The sequence below is a fragment of the Barbus barbus genome (genome assembly GCF_936440315.1).
Source record: "Barbus barbus genome assembly, chromosome: 7".
In the NCBI taxonomy this organism is placed as follows: Eukaryota; Metazoa; Chordata; class Actinopteri; order Cypriniformes; family Cyprinidae; genus Barbus; species Barbus barbus.
Window position 1 is genome coordinate 10,369,903 of NC_136735.1, and position 17,531 is coordinate 10,387,433.

The 17,531-nt window shown below is 34.9% G+C and overlaps 2 protein-coding genes across 3 annotated transcripts; one reads left to right on the forward strand and one right to left on the reverse strand.

Moving 5' to 3' along the window:
- Nucleotides 1-6,988: 6,988 nt before the first annotated feature.
- On the reverse strand, nucleotides 6,989-9,799 carry LOC306873141 (trafficking protein particle complex subunit 5-like). 2 transcript variants are annotated; one of them, XM_079422212.1, is made up of 3 exons: nucleotides 9,755-9,799; nucleotides 9,176-9,486; nucleotides 6,989-8,467 (listed from the first exon to the last, which is right to left on the reverse strand). In XM_079422212.1, the coding sequence occupies exons 2-3, from the start codon at nucleotides 9,443-9,445 to the stop codon at nucleotides 8,171-8,173; spliced, it is 567 nt and encodes a 188-aa protein (XP_079278338.1). In that variant the 5' UTR covers nucleotides 9,446-9,486; nucleotides 9,755-9,799; the 3' UTR covers nucleotides 6,989-8,170. The 2 variants fall into 2 exon arrangements, with proteins under 2 accessions (XP_079278338.1, XP_079278339.1); XM_079422213.1 differs by having other exon boundaries at nucleotides 7,416-8,467; nucleotides 9,176-9,792.
- Nucleotides 9,800-10,017: 218 nt separating this feature from the next.
- On the forward strand, nucleotides 10,018-17,162 carry LOC306873142 (serine hydrolase-like protein). The gene is made up of 13 exons (XM_079422214.1): nucleotides 10,018-10,082; nucleotides 10,318-10,384; nucleotides 10,506-10,649; nucleotides 10,792-10,905; nucleotides 11,261-11,302; nucleotides 11,881-11,900; nucleotides 12,226-12,300; nucleotides 12,405-12,514; nucleotides 13,231-13,310; nucleotides 13,394-13,428; nucleotides 15,655-15,731; nucleotides 16,300-16,381; nucleotides 16,471-17,162. The coding sequence occupies exons 2-13, from the start codon at nucleotides 10,327-10,329 to the stop codon at nucleotides 16,603-16,605; spliced, it is 972 nt and encodes a 323-aa protein (XP_079278340.1). The 5' UTR covers nucleotides 10,018-10,082; nucleotides 10,318-10,326; the 3' UTR covers nucleotides 16,606-17,162.
- Nucleotides 17,163-17,531: the final 369 nt, after the last annotated feature.

Here is a 17,531-nt window from a genome sequence, read left to right on the forward strand (position 1 = left end):
GGACAGGAAGTAATAATAGTACACGAAGCACGGTGTTTATATTGGAGTGTAGTTTTGTAGGGTATCAGATTTAAAGTTTTGAAAATGCGTTTTTGTTTTATTTATTTTCCAGATGCATTTTTGGGGGAATTAACATTGAGCTTTTATTTTGAAATCCTTTAAAACTCACTGGATAGGCTGCACCTTGCTCACAGTGATGTGCTTGTAAATAGTGAACTTGAAGAGCAGGCGATATATATCCCTCGACGTAAGTTTAACGTATCATCGTGTATTTTATATAGATGTATTTCCTTATAATGTTCCGAGATTGTTTAGGAGCATAACAGCTTCTGAAATGCATATGTTAAATTATTATATTTGCATGTCTGTTCTGCATCTGTGAAGTTATAGTCAGCAAACTTTTGTGTTTGCATGTCATTATTAAATGAATAAGGTGTAAGCCCTCCAAAATTTACAAACATCTTTTTCTATTAATTATGCAGGGTGTAAGAATGCTGCCTGCCTCCACGAGCCTCAGAAACTTTGCCACAAACACGATGAAGAGAGCAGGTAAGAAACTGTCTTTTTTAATAGAAAATTTTGCTGGGTAACATTCATCATCAAAATTAACTTTTAAATACACGTAGGGTGCACTGTTCACTAGTTTTCATATTTCTGTACTTCAAAACAGCGTCTGAGTTCAGAATGACTGTCCCATGGGGAGAGATGAGAGGTCAGGTTTGGGGTCCTTCTAATGGCCATCCAGTGCTGTGCTTGCATGGTTGGGCTGACAACTGTGGGACGTTCAATACCCTGATTCCATTGCTTCCTAAAGGTATAGCGTTTCCGAGTCCAGAAAATCTATTAACGTTATGAAGGGCCACGTGGATAAATTCATTCTTACACACCTCATCTAGAAACATTACTGAAGTGAAAATAATTTGTGTTCTCTTTGTTTTTCTCCACATCTCTTCCAGACTGGAGATTCATAGCCATTGACTTTCCAGGTCATGGTCTCTCGTCTCATAGGCCTGATGGATGCTTTTACAGCTTCCCTTTGTACGTGGCAGATGTGCGGCGAGTTGTAGAAGGTTTGAAGCAACTCTGCCTTCTCGGAATCGTCTTCACTACAAAAACGTTCTTCATCATTCTTGAAACACGATAAATGTACCTTGAAAAACATTGTTCCAGAACAGTTCAACCCAAATATTAGAGTGTGTGCAGCGCATTTTACAGAAGACTGTTTCCTGAACCTGGGAGTAACTGTGCACAAAGGCTGTTTCTATAAAGTGGGACAATTCCAACTTTGTAAGGACAGTCTGGCACTTCTGACTCACAGCCTGTAAGTAAGTTTTCTTATTCAAAGAATTTGCCACTGACTATTCAAACAGGAGTTTTGAGCAGTGTAGAGTAGCGATTGTTATTTGTCGTTTCTCCGATCACAAATGCAAACATGGTAATGTTTGCAACGCGATGCGTAAAAAGTATAAGTCATTATTATCAGTAAATATGTCCCCACTGGATGTAACAAATGCCTCGTTTATAATGGGTTTTATTGTTTTTGTGTCGTCGCGCCGGGACATGGCATCACAATACAGTGAGGGGTGTAACATTTCCGTCTCACGCTTGAGGCATTCGGCCAATCACAACGCACTGGATAGCTGGCCAATCAGAGCACGCCTCGCTTCTCAGAATGATGAGCTTTGTAAAAACTGACGTGTTTCAGAAAGGCGAAGCATATAGGAGCAACAATAATGTACAGTATGTGGAAAATAATGTGTTTTTTAACCCTAAACCGCATAAACATATTGCATTACACCAAATACACCAAATAATGTTCTTTTTAGCAACGTCATATGACCCCTTTAATTTAATTTGAATCAAATTTCACACTAAGATCACAGACAGACTGAAAGACAAGATGGCCTCAACTAGAGCCTAAGGATGTGAACTTCAGTCTACTTGAGCAAGACAGAGATCACCTATATGCACAACCCGAAACTTGAGATCTGATGAGCGTTCTCTTCCTTAAAGTGATGCGAGATCACTTGAGACTGGGCAGATTGTCAAAGACCTCTTGAAAAGAACATAAAATTGTCAAGGCTTCATTGTTGACCTGCAATGCAGCAAATTTTAATGCTTCACTCCATAGCAAGTCATGTGAAAGGGGCTTAAGACTGGTTATTTTGTCAAGGACATGTCTTTAATTTTTTTGAATGAATGCTGGATTTTATTTCAGTCTCTAAGTGTGCCCTCAAAGCTCTGTGAGTTTCACAGCTTGTCTTCATTTCTCACAATGAAAAAGTGTCAAAAACTTAAATATGCATATCCTATACAGCTGTTCTTTGGAACAGTCAAAATAATGCTTCTTTCTTTCTCCACAAATCACTAAGTAAACACTTCCCAAAAGTGTTTCTAAGCATTTCTGAAATTACAGGAAATATGACTTTTTAAAGTGGTGAAAGCAGGTTTTTCTTGTGCAATTCTGTAAAGACCTTTTTTTTGTGCAAACCAAAACAATAAGTGATTCATTCAGCCACAATGACCTGCAGTTATCTAAATTACATAGCCGCAGACAAAGAACTGTCAAGATTATAGCAGATATATCACTGAGTAAATTATAGATCACACAAAGGGCTGCATGATTTGATGAAAAATCTATTATTTTTGGTGATTTAAAATCCAATTAAAAAGGTCTACTGTGTTTGCAGGGCTGGACAAAATTAGGCAAATATGTTGTGATTATATATGACTATAAAATAAAAATAAAAACAATAAATTGTATTATTTTATTACTAAATTAAATAAAATGAAACAAAAATTATTATTAATATTGTGATATTTCACAGTAAAATAAAAAAGCAAGAAAAAAAAAGAAGGGGCTCTTAAATCTCGTTGATAACAGCGTGAAGTGCTTCTCATTACAAGTTAAGGGAAGATGATTTAAGCAAATGTATTTCGCATATATTTGTTTAATTAAATAACAGACAATTTGATAATGAAACTATGCCATATTAATTTCTTTTTTATTGAGATTAATCATATTATACACAGCTACACACCTACATATGTTACGGAAATATGGTGGAACACCATTTTTCATGCCTCATAAATCACAATCCAGAGTGACAGCGTCTAATCTAGGCTGAACGAAAAGTGAAATACAAAAGACAAAAGTAGGTGAGTCAGCCACTTAAATGAGATTAATGATCGCAGCGTGTGTGGGCTGATATACAGGAAATTTCATGCCGTTTTAGTACCACACAGCAGAAAGTACAGACAATCAAGTGTTCCTTTAAGTTCCTGTACTGTTCACACTGAGTATCCAAGCTGATGTGATTTCCCTGATTTCTATACTTTCTTGATCACCTGACCTGCCGATGACTGCATGATTAAGCAAAAATGGAGAGAGACTTGAAACTCTACCTATTGCCTCTCATTGGCCTCTCTAATCAAAACCATCGTTCATCTAGCAGCAAATCTTTGTGCCTGTCAGAGCCAAAAATCTAGCCTTAAAGCACAATGCCTCAAATGCGCCGCATTCTTGTTACTATATAACAGGAAGATTTTCAGTGTAGTCTAGTGAAGTGATAGGAATCTTCACAGCAAAATTGCAGTGGATGTGGGCGTCTAAAGCCACTCATGAGCACTGGAGAATGACTACAATTGACAGAGTCAATCAAATGCTGAAAAATAAACTGAAAAAATCTCATCCGTCCAGTTTTACAGGTATAGCCATGTTTTCGGAGCACAGGCGTACACTGGCTCCTCACACGCTCTTGCTGTCATAATAAGTCAAGGGTTTGACTATCAGCATGTTATCATAACCCTATCACAGATGACATCAGGATTTGTCGTTCTGCCTGAGCCACCCATGAACTCCACACACCCACACAACACAAACAAATCTGTGGGTACATTAATGTAATGAAAAACTTGGGATGCATTGAAATTTCAGCAACCAAAAAAGGGCTGCAATTATGTTTTATGACCAAAAGATGTTTTTGTGCACAAAATGTAGATAAACCACAACAGCTGAACTTGTAAGCTGTGTGGACTGAACACACTTCACGGAGACCAAATATAATGTTACAATAGCAATATGTAAAACTTGTTTGGTTTAAATATTGAGATGCGTCTCATTGCCAAAGAACTGTACTATGACTGACTGCTTTATATTTGTTTTTTGTTTTTAGCAAAATGAAAAATCTAATTTTGGTTTCAGTAAAATAAATAAATAAATAAGCGCAACACTAGAAAAAAAAACCCAAATTATGAAATATTCTCAATCTCAAGATATATTTCATGTATGTACAACTAGAAGACATTTATTTAAAAAAAGGGAAGTCTTGTTTAAAATTTGAGCTTCTATTAACTTATTAGTGCAGCATTTGTTTCAGATTCTGCAAAAGATGCAACCACAACAGCTGAGCATTTCCATCTATTGCATGTTTTTCAAGGAAAAACAACTGAAAAGCTGTACATGCAAAAAGGCGGTCTGTGTGAACTACCTTTATGCAACTGATTTACTATTTTGTAGACAACATGAATTGCAAACACAAACCATTTTACTTCAATAATTTAACATTTTTGAGCAAAACATCATAATATTAAGAAACAATGTAGTACTTTTTCTAATCTGTTGTGAAATGATTGGATGTTGATAGTGTGTATTGGAGTGGGTATTACATTATGGAACTGATGGAGTTCAACTGAATTAAGATTTTCTATAATAAATCCTAAATAGGTTTTTGACTATTGGTTAACTTTATCAAATAACCAGCAGAAAGTCCTTTCAGTGGGGGAACAAGTTGCTAAATTATAAGGACTTTTTTTAAAATAACATTCTTTCACAATAAGACCAAAACAAAAAAGATTTTTTTTTCACCTTAATGTTTAGCTACTTAAAAACAGCCCAATTTACCATTATTAGTTTGGATATATAACTGTAATTGAAAAGTTGCAGTTGCTAGCCAATATTATGGTGGGATTTTAGAATTGAATGCCATGAAAAATGTGCAACAGGATCCATCAACAATCAGAATGAACAACAATACTGTGGTGTTAGACATAGTTTAAAAACTATACGCCTCCAATCTACAACTCCAAAATATCTCAAACTGATTCGCTGGCTCTTGTTGAGATCAGTTTTAGATTCTCTACACATTCAGTGATTTTATGGTCATTATAAACCAAGTGAAATGAAAGTAAAAACAGCTGGCAAATGTAGTTATAATTTCCAGTAACGTTTATGACTCCATTGTGGTGTTACTGTAGGAATAAGGTCAATGTGACACAAATGAGGAAGAAAATCCAAGCGGAAAATAAATTACATACACAGTCCATGAACTAACACAGCAGTCTCTCCAGCCTCGTGATGTAATACTGAATCATCCAAACCACAAAAGCTTTCAACAAACCTCAAACAGGAGTAACCAAATATTTAGGACTGAGGGGACCAAAGGGAAGATGCAAGTCAATGAAAACTCCACACAAATCCCTACTTTGCATTTTAGAGGGGACACATACTGATCAATGGTAACTGTTAGTTATGGCACGGAGCATAACTGAAACATAAACAGTGACCACACGAATCTGCATGATGAACAAAGGTTCACAAGCTTGCTCGAAACTAAATATTTCTGTGAGCTCTTTTGAGGATGTAGGACAAGACAATTACATGAATCATCATAACATACATACAAAAACAGCTATTTATTTACTTCCAAATCAATGAAATATTGCTAGACTAGTAACCCAATCTGATCCTGTGCTCGTGACCAATAATACTTCACCAGACTCTGTTTGACATTTGATATTGTTGTGCATCCTAAGCACTTCTGTGCACAAAACAGAAAATAAACGCACTATTTTGTAATCCATTCCATAAAAACAGGACAATATTTCCACTTTTGCGGTCTAACACCCCATCGACGCACTGAAAGGCTCCATAATAAACATTATAATCGTCACATCGCAAGCGTTTTAATCACTCACCGGAGGAAACATGATTGCCTTTATTCGCGTCCATGTCAGCGGTTTAAAATCACGCGCAGAGACTGTCGGCATTAAAATCCCAGTTTAAATCACAGCACAACGGGACCGAGTCTGCTCAATTTTGGTTCATTGACGGGTTCCTCCCCGGTTACCGCTTGTTTACAAGCGTCCACTCGCTCGCGAGCAACACAGTCAGGCAACTTCCGACTAGGTCACGTGACAAGACAGCATCATGTGACACTCTGAGGCTGAGGAGGTGCCATGAAACTTCCATGGCGTGTGGATACTGTAAACAGAGCTTGTTGTGTATTATGTGATACCGGAAAAGGGAGGTTTTCATTTTTATTTATTTTTAATTTATTCTCAATTTTACTTGGAAACAAATCAGATGATGTTCCCTAATGTACCATTTGATTTTCTCTATTTTAAAAATGACATTGCATTATCCTTCATATTTTAAAACTAGTGCTGTCAAACGATTAATCGCATCCAAGATAAAAGTTTGTTGTTTACATAATATATGAGTGTGTACTGTGTATATTTATTATGTATATATAAATACAAACACATGCATGTATATATATTTAAGAAAAATATATGTTTATATATTAAATATATTTATATAGAATATAAATGCATATACATGTACATATATTCAAAATACAAACTGTGTTTTTATATATACATAATAAGCACAGTACACATACATATATTATACAAAAACGTATTTTGAATGCAATTAATCGTTTGACAGCACTAATTAAAACACTTATTATTAATTATTCAGTTTAATTTACAGCTCTTTTGTTTTATGTTTTTTCTTTTATATTTATTTAACTCTGTCACAAATTATATAAAAAAAAACGTTTGAAAGATTTTTCTTTTTTTTACTATCAGTAGTAGCAAGCAACAAAATAAAAATAAAACAACTACTGCATTTAAAATGATGTGCAAAACATGGTAATTTTTTCAAAGTTTTCTGTCTGTGGTGATTCAATAATGAAGCTTGGAACCATGCTATATTTTTTTATATATATAAAGGATAATATATAATTTTGTATTTGTTATTTATTGGTTTTAACCTGTATTGAGTGACTGTTAGGGGGAAAAAACTTTCAGAGAAAATGGAAGCAGGAACTTGCAACCAAATGTAGCTTTATAACTTTGAACATGTTTAACAGATTAATGTTATATTTTTCTGTAGCTTGTTTTCCCCAGTGCTTAAGAATCAGTGTGAGGCTAAACAAGTAACTTACTGGGAATAGTTTGTGATTTTTTACAACATGAAAATCAAGACACTAATGTCATGATTGCACTTAATTACACTGAACTGCTAAATCCTGTTCCTGACAAAAGTTCCCTACCATTTACTAGTAATTGTTGTTGCTGCAAAAAAACTGCTGTAACTATCATTTAAAAAAAATACAATGAAGCAGACAAAATGTTACATTAAGAGTGTTAATAATCACTATTATTAACAATTACTCTTGTAACTACTGTACAACATTTACACAGAAAATATTAACATGGAAAACATTTTAAGGAACAATATTTCCTCATCTCTCCTTGCAGTTTACAAAGACTTTATTATATTTAGTGATAAAAAGTGAAACATGAACAAATGAAACATATACATAACAGCAATCCTCTATAACACAAAAATCAAATCCAAATATAATCATTCACACTGTAAATAAAACATCTCTGCTACTGTTTATGAGCATATGTATCTCTGCTAGCACTAGTTTTCATTTTGACATATGTACAATTCTGAGCAACTAACAGTTAAAAGGTGTACGTTAACATTTTTTAATTTTTTGTCAATATCAGTGCAGCGATACTCAATTCCACTGCAATCCAAGCCTAAATTCAACATTGATTTAATTTATCATTTATTATAATTTATTAATGTCTTATTATGATACATTTGTAAAATGAACACCCCAAAAATAACTCCTCAATGCATTAGTGTATCAGTAAAGACTGGACTAGTGAGGTGACTGTGTTGATGTGGCTTGTCCTCAGCAATATTCTGTAACATCTTTAAAAAAGAGGGACAGCTAGAGACATTCTTGAAGTTATTTTGAGATCTGTGATAGATGCAGTGAAAGCTATAAAAATGAGTGGGGAAAAAAACAATGCTGAGACTCTGCACTCAAGGCTAAACTTGAGACTCGATGTACTAAGCAATCTGCTATCTGCCATCAAGAGTTTTATCACGAGCAATGACTGCCTCATCAAACTTGATCATCAGTGTGGTTCCCTTATGCCAGTGGACAGTGACTTTGGCTGGGAAGCCACTGTGGGTTAAAATAGCCTCCACGATGCCACCAGTGAAGGCTGCACAGTTTAAAGTGCTATTTTCTTTAGGTACTGAAATGTAGGCATTGATCAAAGGCTCCTTTTCAATGATGTAGTATGTTTTGTCATCATCATTGGCTTGCTCCAGTTTGTCTGCTTCCTTGCCGAATAATGCTTTCCATACGTTTACCTAGGAAGAAAGAAATAAAGAGTTAACACTATAGGCTGTGAACTTTAAAGTAGTTCAGCCAATGAAAACAGGCTGAAAATATACTCACCCTCAGGTCATCCAAGATGTAGATGAGTTTGTTTCTTCATCAGAACAGATTTGGAGAAATTTAGCATTACATCACTTGCTCACCAATGGATCCTCTGCAGTGAATGGGTGCCGTCAGAATGAGTTCAAACAGCTTTAAAGCTGATAAAAACATCACAATCATCCACAAATAATGACTCCATCAGTTAAACAGTCTAAAACAGTTCTAAACAAATATATTGGTGGATTTTGATGTGAGAGGACAACAGAGAATAGACTTTTTTTGTCCCTGGAGGAAGCAATATTACAAATAAGACTTCTATTTTGGCCAGAAGTTATGGTTAAAACTGCTTAATAATGGATTTGTTTTTTTTATAAACACACACGTTCTTACAAACATAAGACGTTACTGATGGACTGGAGTTCAGTGGATTACTTATGGATTATTTTGATGTTCATATCAGCAGTTAGGACTCCAATACTGACGGCACCCATTCACTGCAGAGGTGAGCAAGTGATGCTAAATTTCTCCAAATCTAAAGAAACAAACTCATCTTTGATTCAGCAGATTTTCATTTTTAGATGAACTGTTCCTGTAACCAAAAATGATCTACACTCTGCAAAACAAATAAACAGTAATACCTTAATAAAGAGAAGTATGTTCAAAACTTTGGTCTCTCTTTTCCCGTTTTTCTCCCTCATCACAAGAACATCCAGAAGGCTGGCTCCAACCCCCTGACCCATGTCAGCCAGCCGGGCCTGGAGCTCAGACACCGAGTACACACGGCTCTGGCAGTACTGCACCATCTCCGAGAAGAGCAGCGCAAACGCACTCACGCTCACCTCGGTTTTGGGACGCGTGAGCGAGCGCTCGAGGATCGCGGATTTGCCTCGCGTGAAGCGGACCTCCATTGCGTCCACACCGAAACTGAATCACAATCCGAATCAAAGTACTGCAATATAAACAGTTTTCAGTTATAACCATCACATTATAATTTGCAGATAAATATTTACGAATGCATAAACGTGTCAGTTGTCCTCGTAATTCATTGATTTGTCATTCATTGTTGCGCTTATCATGTAGGTCTCTGATTACATTATGGAGTTTCCTGATAAAAAGGAACTGAATAATACGCCGAACGAGCCACCTTGTACAGAAAGCAGAATATTATAAAGCATGCATCACAATCAAATCATATTTCACTGTGTATACGCGTTTACCTGGTGTTTTGGATGCGTGAAGCCACGATTAGTGCAATGCTTACTGTTCCCTTTTGATCGGATATTTACAAACTAAAAGTAGGACAGGAAGTAATAATAGTACACGAAGCACGGTGTTTATATTGGAGTGTAGTTTTGTAGGGTATCAGATTTAAAGTTTTGAAAATGCGTTTTTGTTTTATTTATTTTCCAGATGCATTTTTGGGGGAATTAACATTGAGCTTTTATTTTGAAATCCTTTAAAACTCACTGGATAGGCTGCACCTTGCTCACAGTGATGTGCTTGTAAATAGTGAACTTGAAGAGCAGGCGATATATATCCCTCGACGTAAGTTTAACGTATCATCGTGTATTTTATATAGATGTATTTCCTTATAATGTTCCGAGATTGTTTAGGAGCATAACAGCTTCTGAAATGCATATGTTAAATTATTATATTTGCATGTCTGTTCTGCATCTGTGAAGTTATAGTCAGCAAACTTTTGTGTTTGCATGTCATTATTAAATGAATAAGGTGTAAGCCCTCCAAAATTTACAAACATCTTTTTCTATTAATTATGCAGGGTGTAAGAATGCTGCCTGCCTCCACGAGCCTCAGAAACTTTGCCACAAACACGATGAAGAGAGCAGGTAAGAAACTGTCTTTTTTAATAGAAAATTTTGCTGGGTAACATTCATCATCAAAATTAACTTTTAAATACACGTAGGGTGCACTGTTCACTAGTTTTCATATTTCTGTACTTCAAAACAGCGTCTGAGTTCAGAATGACTGTCCCATGGGGAGAGATGAGAGGTCAGGTTTGGGGTCCTTCTAATGGCCATCCAGTGCTGTGCTTGCATGGTTGGGCTGACAACTGTGGGACGTTCAATACCCTGATTCCATTGCTTCCTAAAGGTATAGCGTTTCCGAGTCCAGAAAATCTATTAACGTTATGAAGGGCCACGTGGATAAATTCATTCTTACACACCTCATCTAGAAACATTACTGAAGTGAAAATAATTTGTGTTCTCTTTGTTTTTCTCCACATCTCTTCCAGACTGGAGATTCATAGCCATTGACTTTCCAGGTCATGGTCTCTCGTCTCATAGGCCTGATGGATGCTTTTACAGCTTCCCTTTGTACGTGGCAGATGTGCGGCGAGTTGTAGAAGGTTTGAAGCAACTCTGCCTTCTCGGAATCGTCTTCACTACAAAAACGTTCTTCATCATTCTTGAAACACGATAAATGTACTTGAGAAGTAACACTAATTAATTTAAATTTTAGTGCATTGTGGCAATTTGATTTAACTGATTTATGCCTAAGCAAGTTTAAAAAAAAAAAACAAGAGGAAAAAAAAACTGTTATTGTGGAAAAACAAAAAATAGGCTTATATTCAAGACACAATCTATGAAAACAAGTTGCTTAAAAATGATCTTGTTTTAATTTTTTGTTATTTTTACTGAAAATAAGGCAAAATTCATTTAAAACATAGGTATATCTATATTTTTTTCTGCATTTGTTTGCAGCTCTTCAGTGGAAACGATTCTCTATCATTGGACATAGTATGGGTGAGTAAGCTTTGTTACTGCTGTCTTCATTCACTGCCAGGTCAAAGTTCTCTTTTGTGTGTGAAAGGTCAGAGCATCTATGTAAACTGTAAATTAACTGATGATAATTTAATTAATTATTGTAAAGCTATGTTACTGTCGTGCTCTGTAAATCCCTTGTTTTTTGTTTCTTTTGTACTTTCCGTCTGTGACATAAATATATGTTAGTAGATCAGTGAGAGGGCATTAGAAGGACACTGTGGGATGAACGCCATAATAATAATTTAAAGGTATTTAGTTGTGGGTAAAGATATAGGAAAACAAGAGATGTGAACACATTAACATTACCTTGCACAAATTTATAAACAAAATTAATACACAGTCGAATAACATAATATAGCTTCAACATAATAATTATTATTAGTAATTAAATATAATAAATAATAATCATGATTACTGGATAACACTGGAATATGTGAAATTACAATAAAAATAACTTTCACAAATAAGTAGCACACATTCATAACATTCAAATGAGCAGAAGCTGTTTTTGAACTGGATTAATTATTTGGGTTTATTATTTAATGTTTCTTTAACAGGTGGGAATGTGGCAGGAATAGTGAGTATCCATTTTCATGTTTCTGTAAATGTTATAGTTGTTTAGTACAGTGTTTCTCAATTGTCTTTTCTTCATGATTTGACATAAAGGGACAACCTATCACAGTACTAAAATGATGCAGTGTAAATGAAAGTGTCTTTAAATGATTTAATATTACGGTGAGCTGTAGAGGTTTGCAAAATTATTAACTTTTTGCTATCTTTCTGTGCTTCCTAAGGCTGCCTAGCATTGTTTTTATCTGCTGTCCTTCAACGGATACATTTTTGGTTTTGCAACAACTGAGAACCAATGTAGTGTGTGATAACAGTTCCTTCTGGTTTTCCAGTTTAGTGCCTTGTACCCAGAGATGGTTGATGCCGTAGTTCTCCTGGATAATTATGGATTCCTCCCAACACAAATGGTAACAATAAATGGAGCATTTAGCTGTAAATCATACAGAAGACTTCTTATTCAACATCCATGCGGCAATGATAACAACATACATGTTTATTTGTCTTTCTTTAGACTGACATGTTTAAGAACATGAGAAAAGGGATAAATGATCAGATCCAGTATGACAACAAGACGGAGGAGAGGAAAGAGAGGGTGTACACGTATGAGAAAGCCAAAGAAAGGTGAAGAATGCCTGATGTTTAGTTACAGGCACAAATGTATAGCACATGAGTCTTCTTGTTTTGTATTCTGTTGAGTTTTAGCCAAGTTCTATCCCACAATTTTAAGGTTTTCTGACTTCCAAAAATAGACAATTGATGTAGTGCGATCCAGGCAGACGAAGTCTTTCAGTAAAATTGCATTTGTATCATTTATAATTTTTGTCTTTAAATAAATGATAATTTTACTGAAAGATTTCATCTGCCTGGATCACACTGCATGACTAAATTCAATTAGAATTCTTCTTTTTTTTCTGGAATATTGCTGTTTATTATAAATTATTTATTTAAAAAAATGGATAAAATCAAGTCACAATAGGGAAGAAAATGTGATTGCATTTCAACTTTTTACTTTTTTTTTTTATTATTATTTCTCTTTTAACAAAAGTTTTGGCATTTTTAAGTTTTGATTTATGATTTGTCCACCTTATATTGATTGCAAAGTTGAAATTTCAGCATCATTATTCCAGTTTTCAGTGTCACATGATCGTTCAGAAATCATTCTATGCCAATTTAATGCTTAAGAAACATAGCTTATCGTTAGATATGTTGAAAACAGTTGTGCTGCTTAATATTTTTCTGTAAACCATGATATATTTTTTCAAGATTATTTGATGAATAAAACAATCAAATTTATTATTATTATTATTATTATTGTTATTAATATTATCCTCTTTCAGGTTGAAGGCTGCAAACCCTTCTCTTTCCGATCAGTCTGCAGACATTCTGTTAGCGCGAGCGGTCAGAGAAGTTGAGGGAGGTAAGACATACAGCAATTGCACACTTATTCTATGGACCCAGATTTTCTCACTTTTTCTCTAAATTACTTCCTTTCTCTTGAAGGATTTGTATTCACCAGAGATTTCAGGATCAACCTGGTGAGCCATTTCAGTATATTTATTTATTCATTCCTTTACATTCTGGTTTATTCATGATAACAAGATTTCAGATTTAGTTTGACTGTTTGAGCCATATTCATCTGTCACATATCTTCCAAAAACTTATATTATCATAGTCAAGTCATCTTTATTTATATAGCGCTTTTAACAATACAGATTGTGTCAAAGCACTTAACAGTATCAAATTGGAGGATAGAGTGTCAGTAATGTATAAAAATAAGATTAAACACTCAATTTTCAGTTAAGGCATTTCATTATTGAATTCAGAGATGTCATTGTCTAGCTCAGTTTAGTTTAAATAGTACTGGCGAAATCAAATTGACGATAATCGCTAGAAATTAAGTGTCCCAAACTGAGCAAGCCAGAGGCAACAGCTGCAAGGAACCAAAACTCCCTCTGTGACAGAATCGAGAAAAAAACCTTGGGAGAAACCAGGCTCAGTCGGGGACCAGTTCTCCTCTGGCCATGAGATTATTGTTTATTTATTGTTTACTTATTGTTTTAATTAAAATTTTAAATGTATAAATGTATTATATTTCTATTTTATATTGTTGCAATTTCTAACAATAATAGTATTATGTAGTTAGGTATTTTATTATATTTTTAGTTATTTTCTTTAGTTTTTAGTTTTATTGTATTTAAATCGAGGTCTTCACTGGGGATATGTCCCCGGGGCTCATCCAGGTGTCCCGGCCTCCGCCGACGATCAGGGAGACGTCATCTCCCGAATAATAGAAGTGTATTAGTGTGTTATGTGTACGCCAGGTTAAAGAAATGTGTCTTTAATCTAGATTTAAACTGACAGAGTGTGTCTGCCTCCCGAACAGTGTTAGGTAGATTGTTCCAGAGTTTGGGTGCTAAATAGGAAAAGGATCTGCCGCCCGCAGTCGATTTTGATATTCTAGGTATTATCAAACAGACAGAGTTTTGAGAACGCAGCGGACATGGAGGACTATAATGTGATAACAGCTCGCTCAGGTACTGAGGAGCTAAGCCATTCAGGGCTTTATAAGTAGTTAACAAGATTTTAAAATCTATATGATGTTTGATAGGGGGCCAGTGCAGTGTTGACAGAACCGGGCTAATATGGTCATACTTCCTGGTTCTAGTAAGAACTCTAGCTGCGGCATTTTGGACCAACTGTAGTTTGTTGATCAAGCGTGCAGAACAACCACCCAATAAAGCATTACAATAGTCTAACCTTGAGGTCATAAACGCATGAATTAGCGTTCTGCATTTGAGCATAGGTCACAATATAGATATGTTTTTGAGATGGAAAAACACAGTTTTACAGATGCTAGAAACATGGCTGTCAAATGAAAGATTGCTATCCAACAGCACACCTAGGTTCCTAACTGATGAAGAAGAATTGACAGAGCAGCCGTCAAGTGTTAGATAGTGTTCTAGGTTATTACATGTTGGGTTTTTAGGTCCGATAATTAACACCTCTGTTTTTTCAGAATTTAGCAGTAAGAAGTTACTCGTCATCCAGTTTTTTTATATCGACTATGCATTCCGTTAGTTTCTCAATTTGGTGTGTTTCACCAGGCCGTGAAGAAATATAGAGCTGAGTATCATCAGCATAACAGTGAATGCTAACACCATGTCTCCTGATAATATCTCCCAAGGGTAACATGTAAAGCGTGAAAAGTAACAGCCCTAGTACTGAGCCTTGAGGTACTCCATACTGGACTTGTGATCGATATGATACCTCTTCATTCACTGCTAAGAATTGATGGCGGTCAGATAAGTACGATTTGAACCATGCTAAGGCACTTCCACTAATGCCAACAAAGTGTTCTAGTCTATTTAAAAGTATGTTTTGGTCGATAGTGTTGAACGCAGTGCTAAGATCCAGTAGAACTAATAAAGAGATACAACCACGATCAGATGATAGAAGCAGGTCATTTGTAACTCTAATGAGAGCAGTCTCTGTACGATGATACGGCCTAAATCCTGACTGGAATTCCTCACAGATACATTTATACAAATTTATATCAAATACAGTGGTTTATTCCCTTTTTTGTCATGGTTTCTTCTATACGAATGTTTTGTGTTTATGAAGGAACGTATAAAAACACACTATACATATCATGATAAATGAGGAACAAACATTTATCATGATGTGTATAGTGTGTTTTTATACGTTTTTATTTTATATCTCTCTCTTTTTTTGCCAACTGATGATATTTGGTTTTGTTTCAGAAAAACATTGTGAATAATAACATGGAACAGTGCCTCTACATGATATCACTAGTTAAAACCCCAGTGATGATACTGCTGTGAGTTCACATATATACGCACACACACAGTTTTCAAGGTTTTCATAATGTTCATCAGAAGCACTGTGCACATTTAAGCACAATGCTGAAAATTAGAGATGCACAATTATTCAAATTATTAAAACGGACAGATATTAAATCCTCTGCATTATGTCTGAATAATTTCAAAATAAAAACTAAAAGTTGAAAATCTGTCATTTTAAATGGTACATGTCACTTTAGGTATCATAACCTTATAATGTACAGTATGAAAAATATTTCAAATATACTGCATGGCCTACAAAAGCATTAAGTCAAATTTAAAATGCCTGAATGTCACTGTATTAGACAATAAGAGATATATATATATATATATATATATATATATATATATATAAACCAAGTTGCATCTGCAAACAATTGTATAAATGCATGTTAGGTATGGCTGAAGTAAATGCTTTGCTAGTTATAAACACATTTTTATCCACACATCAGTTACATACACTATCAGACTGCATTTGTGTCCTGTGACATACGTTGCCTTATTGTTTCAAAATCAAAGATGATTTTGATTTATTTATTTGTTCAGGGCAAAAGACGGCCTGTTCAAAACATTTGTTCTACCTGATGGATATATCGATAAGATTCTGAAGAGCTGGAATGAGCAAAAAGTGAGATGTGCGCACATGCACACAAACATAAGTGCAAAATGTCTGTCTGGAATGGTATTATCTAGAAATATCTTTCTCTCTCTTCTCAGGCCACCATTGTTGATGTGGAAGGGGATCATCATATTCACCTCAACAAACCTGAGTCTGTGGCCTCCATAATCACTGACTTTATTCAGTCACACAGTCCTGACAAAACTAGCGATTACCAGTCTTCCAAAGTATAGCACACACGCTGATTCAAATAATGAAGTAGTCTATACTGATTCAAAACCTTCATACCGTTAACCGGTTCCTGATACTGTGATAAGTTAAGCATCACAAACCTGAAATGTATTTTATATTTTTCAATTAAAAAAAAAAGGTATTATTAGAAAACGTTCAGAATATTTCCAGTATTTTGCAGTATATCCATTTGCCTTCCATTTTTAACAAGAGGTTTAGTCCATGCTGATGGAAATCTCCCTCACAGCAGGATGCCGCCACATTCACACCTATACTGCTTTTTGAGATGTGGACCGTGTTATTGTGGCAAACTACAAATGCTGCTGACAAACATTGATCATAGTTTTGAAAAAAAAAAAAAAAAAGGTTATGTGCGGAGTCGCTTTATGCATTACCAGATTTAATCTGTTCAATAAGAAGCTGGCTATATGTGATGCACATAAAAGGTTTTTGGAAACGTCTGTTAATGTTAATAAGTATTAACTAAAACATCTGTTCATTTTTACTTCTGTTGTGATCAAGCAAAACTAAAGATTAAAGTGTATAATTAAATTTGTGTAATTGGACTTTTTTTTTTGCCATTATTCGGGTAAACAATAGATCTGTCACTATAAATTCCAAAGCTACAGTGGCCAAAAAAGTATTTAGACAATTAAATCAGGTTTTGAAATGAATTGATGTAGGCCTACAGTTCAAACTTTTATGGTAGGAAATAATTTGTTTTTGAAAGGTGCTTTTATGCATATAGTAACAATATTGGGAAATATATTACAATTTAAATTAACTCCTTTCTGTATTTTATTATATTTTAGAATGAAGGCAAAGCTGAATTTTCAGTATCATTACTCCAGTCTTCAGTATCAAATGATCCTTTACAAATCATTCTGATATGTTCATTTGCTGCTCAAGAGACATTATCAATACAGAA

Coding starts and splice junctions, on each gene's coding strand:
- LOC306873141 (XM_079422212.1), bottom strand. CDS start 9,445: ATGGAGGTCCGCTTCACGCGAGGCAAATCCGCGATCCTCGAGCGCTCG. Junction 8,468..9,175: donor ACATACTTCTCTTTATTAAG/GTATTACTGTTT, acceptor CTTTCTTCCTAG/GTAAACGTATGGAAAGCATT.
- LOC306873142 (XM_079422214.1), top strand. CDS start 10,327: ATGCTGCCTGCCTCCACGAGCCTCAGAAACTTTGCCACAAACACGATG. Junction 10,385..10,505: donor AAACACGATGAAGAGAGCAG/GTAAGAAACTGT, acceptor ACTTCAAAACAG/CGTCTGAGTTCAGAATGACT. Junction 13,311..13,393: donor GGTCAGAGAAGTTGAGGGAG/GTAAGACATACA, acceptor TTTCTCTTGAAG/GATTTGTATTCACCAGAGAT.